Below are 7,544 nucleotides of genomic sequence, written 5' to 3'. Positions count from 1 at the left end.
TGGCTTCACAACAACTCCGTGGCTGTTCTTGAATGGCCCAGCCAGAGCCCTGACTTAAACCCAATTGAGCATCTCTGGAGAGACCTGAAAATGGCTGTCCACCAACGTTTACCATCCAACCTGACAGAACTGGAGAGGATCTGCAAGGAGGAATGGCAGAGGATACCCAAATCCAGATGTGAAAAACTTGTTGCATCTTTCCCAAAACGACTCATGGCTGTATTAGATCAAAAGGGTGCTTCTACTAAATACTGAGCAAAGGGTCTGAATACTTATGACCATGTGATATTTCAGTTTTTCTTTTTTAATAAATTTGCAAAAATTTCTACATTTCTGTTTTTTTCTGTCAAGATGGGGTGCTGAGTGTACATTACTGAGAAATAAAATGAACTTTTTTGATTTTTGGAAAATGGCTGCAATGAAACAAAGAGTGAAAAATTTAAAGGGGTCTGAATACTTTCCATACCCACTGTATAAATAGCTTCACTGCAGCACAACTGCCGTCCACAAATAAGTGGAGTGATATGTTAATCAACTAATAGGCAACATTTTCTCTCTTTACACATAATTAGTCGTTAGATTAATTGACCTATCAAAAAATAATCGTTAGATAAATCAATTAGAAAAATAATTGTTATGTACAGCCCTAACTTAAAATACTTTTGCTAGATTATGTTATTTGTAGTTGATAGGGTCGATGAAAATGCCATATTTTGTATCACAATACTTTAGGGTTTTGTATTTTATAGTTTAAAAATACTGTAAATTTACTTTGTGAGAGGTCTTCGTGATGACATCATAAAAATGCTGCCTCAGATTGATGCCTACTCAGTAATTTCCCCAGACATGATGAGATCAGAACAGAAAATGAAGGTTAAGGTGACAAATGTGTTGTCGCTTTCCATTGGTCAACAATTCTTAACAGCTCCTGTTAAGTTTCGGTGTTCGTTTTAGTAACCTAGGCTAAATCCTTTACCAGTTCAATTTAGTAATGCTCTAGCTGACTATTTAACCTGAGTAGCAGCCCTCATAGTTAAGGTTAATTTGCTACTGCCAGCCTATGTTAAGCTTTCATCCACTGTGCACAAAAATAAATAAATAAAGTCTTTCAGAGTTGAGCAAAGTGTTAGCTAACATTAAACTGTTGGTTACTTTAAACTAACCTTCATCTGGGGGATCAAAGGGAAACGTGAATATTTGATCTGTTAACTGGTTGCATGTCAGATTTATCGCATGACTCAGGGCAGAGAAAAGCTGTTGCTCTCATTGTCCACTTAATGCGCTGAGTCAGTGTGCTGGTGAAGGCACAGATCAAATAGGCTGATAGAGGATCTGTAAAGTGATTTCAAGGTACCTTGGCAAAGTATTTTTTGTATTTTTGAATACAAAAAAATACAAAAACACAGTATTTTGATACATGGCATGGCTGCTGTATTTTGTAGCTTATTTTGATACACTTAAAATTAGGATATTTCATTTCTTATTTTAAAATACATCTCTATATGCCATTAGGGTTGAGCATCAAGAACTGGTTCCAAGTTGGAATCAGTACAAAATTTTCAAGACCCGTGGATTTGTGAAGACACTTGCATTTTGATTCTGCATCAGTTCCTAACTTCTTGCATATTCTGTCACACTCCAGACTGAACTGCAGTGACTATTTTACAGTTTTTTGGGGAACTGTTTCCCCCACATCAGAGTCAGAAACTAATTAATGGCTTAGAACAGAGCTTTTTTAAAACTATTTAGTGCAGTCAGACGTTATGTCAAACAGCAATATTAGGCTATTTTGGCTCAAATGATGAGTGTCTATGGGATAAGTACTGTTACATAGATGAATTTTTACTTAACTACAAGTTACTGTTCTAAAACTCTACTCAAGTAAAAGTAAAAGAAACTGTTAAAATGTTAAAACGGTTAAAATGTAGCGAAGTACAATACTTCAAAGAAAACATACGTAAGTAAAACTAAAATTACAGATTATAAAAACGACTACAATTACACTAACGTGAGTAAATGTCATTTAGGCTGTTAGCGAATTTCACTGATTATCTGATATTTTTGCGCAGCATATTTTCTAAACAGGGATTAGTAAAATGTCAGTCAAAGGCGCATTTATAAAACTGATTGAGATTTCGTGTGATTGAATTAGGATTCTTTTACTGGAGGAATCGTCTAACTGCCCTGTCTTAACGCTCATCCTGTCCTCAACTGTGAAGCACTTTTCAAAATCTTTCACACGTTAATCAGTAATGACTGATGATTTCACCGCAAATGAGGGTTTCCAGGTACATGCGACGAATTCATGAAATAGCCACAGAATTTCACTGACAGATCTAACGAGCGCTGGAGCAAGCTAAAGTATTGCAAACACATGTGATGGAGGGAGCGTCTACATCCATTTATGGCTAACTGTTGAAGTGGATGTGTGTGCGTACTAGGGCTGGGCGGTAAAACAATAATCATAATTCATCATTAACAACAAAAAAACGATTCTGTAAATGTTCAATAAATGTTTGATTATATTCATCTGATTCAAGAACAAATCAGCGCTTCACTTTTCTATTAAGATATTTACTGAAAAAAGATTTGACTTAATTGTTTTGAACGTTCTACCTCAGATTTGTTAAGTGATCCCCTGACATCGAGTGTTTGTTCTGATCATAAAGAAAAGTTTAAAACCACAGTTAACCATCAGGTCATCTTCCATTCAGGAGCAAAAACAGCCTTTAAACTAAAGAAATAATGATTTGACATTATCGTGATAATTATCGATATCGAATGATATGTCATCACCCAGCCGCCTACAGATATTTCAGGAGGTTTAGTCATGAATCTACAAGTTTTACGCATCCAGCTGCTCTGAGTGTTCATAGGGATTGGCATATTTTATAACTTCCACCCGTGTGAATGACAGTTCTAAAAGAACCAAATGCAGCAGTGGCGTCTGCTCATGTGACTAACAGGCCAAAGGACCCCGTGGAGCATCTCTGCTGTTGTTAAAGCATGGATGAATGTCTGACCTGTTAAGACGATGTCCTCAGGTGAAACGCTGGCCCCTGTGTCCTCACCGTCCTTCTGCTGCTGCTGCTGCTGCTGCTGCTGCTGCTGCTGGGCTGCCAGCGCTGTGAGCTGAGCCGACTGCTTGATCAGAGACACCCGGTAGAAGTAATTCCTCCAGAAGACCTCCTCCTTCACACTGTCCCAAAACAAAACACAGCACCGTCCATTTCATAATATCATTTAAATATCATGTTGATGCCACATGCAAACACACGCACATACAATCACATGCATGTAAATGGTGGAAGACTACTGACTGTTTAGGAACCAAGTCAAAGCGCATGCGGTTGAGGAGCTGGTCTTCCTCCAGCATCACTGCAGCCAGAGGATACATCTGCTCCATGTCGAAGTGGAACTGAACGCCAGCGGGAGGGTCTCGCAAGAAATTTCTCTTGTCCTAGAATAAGCAGCCAGAGAGTGAGTTTCCAGAGATAAGTATTTATTTATCAAAGACAGTGATAATGTCACAGGCACATTGACACATTCATAAAATGTGTTTGGTCTCTGTAAGTTGGTCTCTTACAGCTGACAGAGCAAGGATCTGTTGCTGGATTGTCTCCTCCTCATTGTAGCCGACCCAAGGTGGCACTGCTGAGTCTAGACACAAACGCCAACACACACACACACCCCTTCAGTCACATGCTGTGAAAAATTCCCTTTGAAACAAAGTACACAAGACCATCAGACAAAACTAGGCTTCAGAGAGGTGTTTCATCACTCGATCGCGAGTCTTATCTCTGGGATACACACAGGCATACACCTGGGTCTGTGATAAGAGAAGCTGGTTGGCACGCAAGTTATTTGAGCCGACAATATCACGATAGCATCATTTGTGCAGCAAGCCCACCGCTTCTCACAGACATGAACATTTACCACATCTTCTATCAAGATTGGCTAGACAGCAATTTGAATTTATTTTGACATTACGGTGCAATTCACACTTCAGTTTGAATTCATTCCAATTTTGTGATAATGGTAATATAATCAGACAAAATGAAGATTAACTGACAATGTGCCTTACATTTCCACTTTTCAGTGTAGTTCAACATTGGACTATATGAAACTATTTAAAGTCTATTTTACTTAATTTCTTATTTCACTTTAACTCTCTAACTGTTTATATTGGTACCATCTTCAACTTGAAAGGTGCTATACAATTGACGTTTTGACAGAAAAGACTGTATTATACTTGCAAAAAAGTGAGTACTACCTATTTAAAGAAATTTCTTGCCAAGAATACTCAATTTTCCGACTGGTATTTGGGCAACGCTTTTAGCAAACAACTTTGTGGGCTCAGTCTGGACATAAACTCGCATAAATAACTCAATGATAACCAAGCTTTTTTTTATTCTTTGTATACATCTCTGCCAGCTACAATACGTTATTTAGGTGTATATACTGAATACATTTTTTTTTTCAAGGTGTACATTTAACCCTCATAGTCACATCAGTATGCTACCAGTTTCCCCAAACACTTTGACAGACGTAACCGGTGTTGCATATACTTATTTGAAACATTGAACAAGGTAGCACAGGTACAAATTGTGAAACTCAAAAGCCTTTAAAAGGCCTTTAGATTGCACGGCCCAAATGTTTTTGTTTGGGGCAGATTTGACCATGTAGAGTCTATTTTTTCTAACTGTTTTGTAATGCTTCATGGTGAAACATAAAATTCAACACACCACAAACAGGAGTTTCACCATATCCCATTATCAAGGTTAAGACCTTGCTTTTCAGAGACAGTTTTGAGATGGGTGGGATCGTTCGGCTAGGAGGGGTACATCAAAATACAAAACGTAATTTATTGTTGCCAGTAGGTGCTGTGACTGATTATTTGCAGGTAGCTGTCTTTCAAGTGTCTTATCAAACGTAACATCTGGGAGACATCTGACCATGTACAGTCCAGTTACACTACTTCCTGTTTCATGGCAAAACATAGAAAATTCAACAATATGAACAAACGAAAACTCTAAATGTTGACATTTTGTAGGGGGCACTATTGAGCCATTTTGCACCTCTGAGACCCACATCAGACGTACAATGATTCTAATATTGACAGATTTTGGGAGGTGAATCACTTTAAGTAGTTGTGAAAACTATAAATCCTCATGAAGCCAATAAAGCTGTATCAATACTGGTAGTTACATCGTCTCACTTCACCGTTACTTACTACATTACTGACACTTTCCCACTGTTTCATCATTTTCTAATCATGGTCTAGGAATCCTAGTATTCCCACAATAAGAAGAATCTCGTTTTCCAGCCAGACTGTACCTGATTTTTTTGCCTTCTTCTCTTGGACAAACTTCTCTTGCTCCTTTTGGAAGTCTCCTAGAAAAGTCTGCAAACACATGCGTGTTAAGTTTGGTGAAAAGGTCTTGGGGGCAACATGTCTAATGGAATATTGTCACGATAATGTTTGGCTATATCATGCTGAGCAAATTACGGCACATGACAATAACAAGTAAAACTCCGGCAATTCCACAGATGAACGCTGATGTTTTCTACATGCTGCCAAACTTGTCAGACAAGCCAAAAGAGCCACATGCCTTGTCTATGATGCCGTCGATTTTCCCCTCTTCCACAGTCTTCTTGATGGTCTGAGCTGTCTCTACCACTGACTCGGAGATCTTCTTCGTGGCACTGGAGGCGAAACTGAAGATGAAATCTTCAGATGGAAGAGGAAGATGAGAAGATGGCGCGGTTGACAGCAGCACCGTATTGTGTTACCAAAAGAAACAAAACATGGCCCCAACACCGCAGCACAAACACATCAGAAGCCTCCTGCAGTCACAGACCCTCTTGTTGTCAACAAACAACAAAGCTGAAGACGAAACGTACTAGCTAAATCTCTTGGAATATAGCTAACGTTACAGTTCAAGAGAATGAAGAACAACGGGATGGAGAAACATTTAACCCACATTCTTCTGATTTAAGGGTTTTATGATGAGTTGACATAAACAGACTGACGTTAACGTCACTCTGAACTGCACAACTACAGAAGCAAGCTTGCTAATTAGCTAGCATGACGTTGTATTTCGCAAAAACAACAATAATTTAGGGAAAACGGCTCCTTCTCACCACTAAGTCCTTTGCCCTGCTCAGAGTTTTCCTGGTCCGCCTCTGGTCCTCCATCCTGGTCAGCTGGCTGCTGTTTGTTTACCTCGTTCTGTGCTTCCACCACCTTCTCTTCCTGCTCCACAGCCAGGTTTTCTTTGTCGTCCGGCGTCTTCGTGTACGGCGGGTTCTCCAAACCCAACCACGTCCCTAAACCTTTGAACATATTGGTGGAAACAAAATGCCTGTTTAGCTTAACGACGAGAAAACCAACAACCTGGACAGAGTTGAACACCTCACTTTATGCAACCAGGAACTAAACCGACAGGGTTTCTTCTTCTTCTTTCCTTCAGTGAAACTGTGTGTTACTGCCGCCCAGTGGTCAATAGGCTGGTATTACAGCATTACTCATTGTAGGAAACCCCCCACACTCCTTTAAAATATGTATATATATATATATATATATATATATATATATACAAGGTAGTATAATGTATAAGTATTAAGCCTGTGTTTGTATGTGGCAGTATGGGAACGACTTTTGCTATAATAATAACAATTATTATAATATAGTTAAATAGTAGTTATTATAAAAGACTCCAACTGGCGGTAAGTCACCAGAAGGTGGCGGTAATGAGTCCAGAATTGCTGCACATTTTGTAACACAACAAGAAGACAGACAGACCGGCTGACAGATGTCAGGAAGGCTGAGGTTAGTTTGCCGTTGATCTCCGTTTTACCTACGATCATGTGTTTTATGTCTCCTAACCTGGGGCGTGGTGTAGTGTAGAGGACACCGTAATCCTTGTTGTCTCCCATGAGCCTGATCTGAACCGTCAGAGCAGAATTTTAATGGAAGGATCGATTAGCCCGGTTGCTAGGCCGTTTACTTGTATAAGGCGAGAGAGACGATTACACCGGACTTCTTATCAATAATTAGTCACTTAAAACATAGCGAGTTTAAACTGAACTTTTATAATTAGTAGAAAATAACTTAAAACACCGCAGGATTAATTGAGGCGCTGTGGTGCAATCGGCGTGCAGAGGAGAGCAAAGGGAACATAGTGTAATTGACTAGGTGAATGTGAAAGTAACCTGTCTTATGTCTTTGTAGTGGTACCTATTTACCAATAATATTTGTGAATGTAAAGTTGTGTGAGACTCAATGTCAAGAAACAAATGTTTTTCAAAATGACTCTGGTGGTATAACGTTACTTTATTGGCATCACTCACTGTTTATGCTGCTGAAAGATAAGTTGGGCGTAACAGACTGAACAGCTGATAAATTCAACCAAAACCTGTCACCACTAGACTGAGCAAACATGTTTATCTAACGAAAATATTACATAATGAGCTTTATTTATTTATTTAAGGTAAATAATAATAGATTTCTTACTCCAGGTCTTGGTGCATATTGTTCTTTA

General features: G+C 39.0%; 2 protein-coding genes across 2 annotated transcripts in view; one reads left to right on the top strand and one right to left on the bottom strand.

Moving 5' to 3' along the window:
* syap1 (synapse associated protein 1) overlaps positions 1-6,413 on the bottom strand; it is an 8,079-nt gene extending 1,666 nt beyond the window's left edge. Inside the window, exons 1-6 of the mRNA XM_046033012.1 lie at positions 6,145-6,413; positions 5,613-5,731; positions 5,338-5,404; positions 3,587-3,660; positions 3,321-3,460; positions 3,024-3,199 (exon numbers count right to left, since the gene is read on the bottom strand). Of these exons, the coding sequence (XP_045888968.1) occupies positions 3,024-3,199; positions 3,321-3,460; positions 3,587-3,660; positions 5,338-5,404; positions 5,613-5,731; positions 6,145-6,346 (778 nt within the window). The 5' untranslated portion in view covers positions 6,347-6,413. The remainder of the gene's footprint in view (positions 1-3,023; positions 3,200-3,320; positions 3,461-3,586; positions 3,661-5,337; positions 5,405-5,612; positions 5,732-6,144) is intronic.
* Positions 6,414-6,801: 388 nt separating this feature from the next.
* phospho2 (phosphatase, orphan 2) overlaps positions 6,802-7,544 on the top strand; it is a 4,343-nt gene continuing 3,600 nt past the window's right edge. Inside the window, exon 1 of the mRNA XM_046033015.1 lies at positions 6,802-6,832. The gene's annotated coding sequence lies outside the window, so the exon portion shown is untranslated. The remainder of the gene's footprint in view (positions 6,833-7,544) is intronic.

The sequence above is a fragment of the Micropterus dolomieu genome, linkage group LG20 (assembly GCF_021292245.1).
Source record: "Micropterus dolomieu isolate WLL.071019.BEF.003 ecotype Adirondacks linkage group LG20, ASM2129224v1, whole genome shotgun sequence".
Lineage (NCBI taxonomy): Eukaryota > Metazoa > Chordata > Actinopteri > Centrarchiformes > Centrarchidae > Micropterus > Micropterus dolomieu.
Note: the sequence above shows the minus strand (reverse complement) of the source record. Positions and strands in the feature narration are given on the sequence as shown.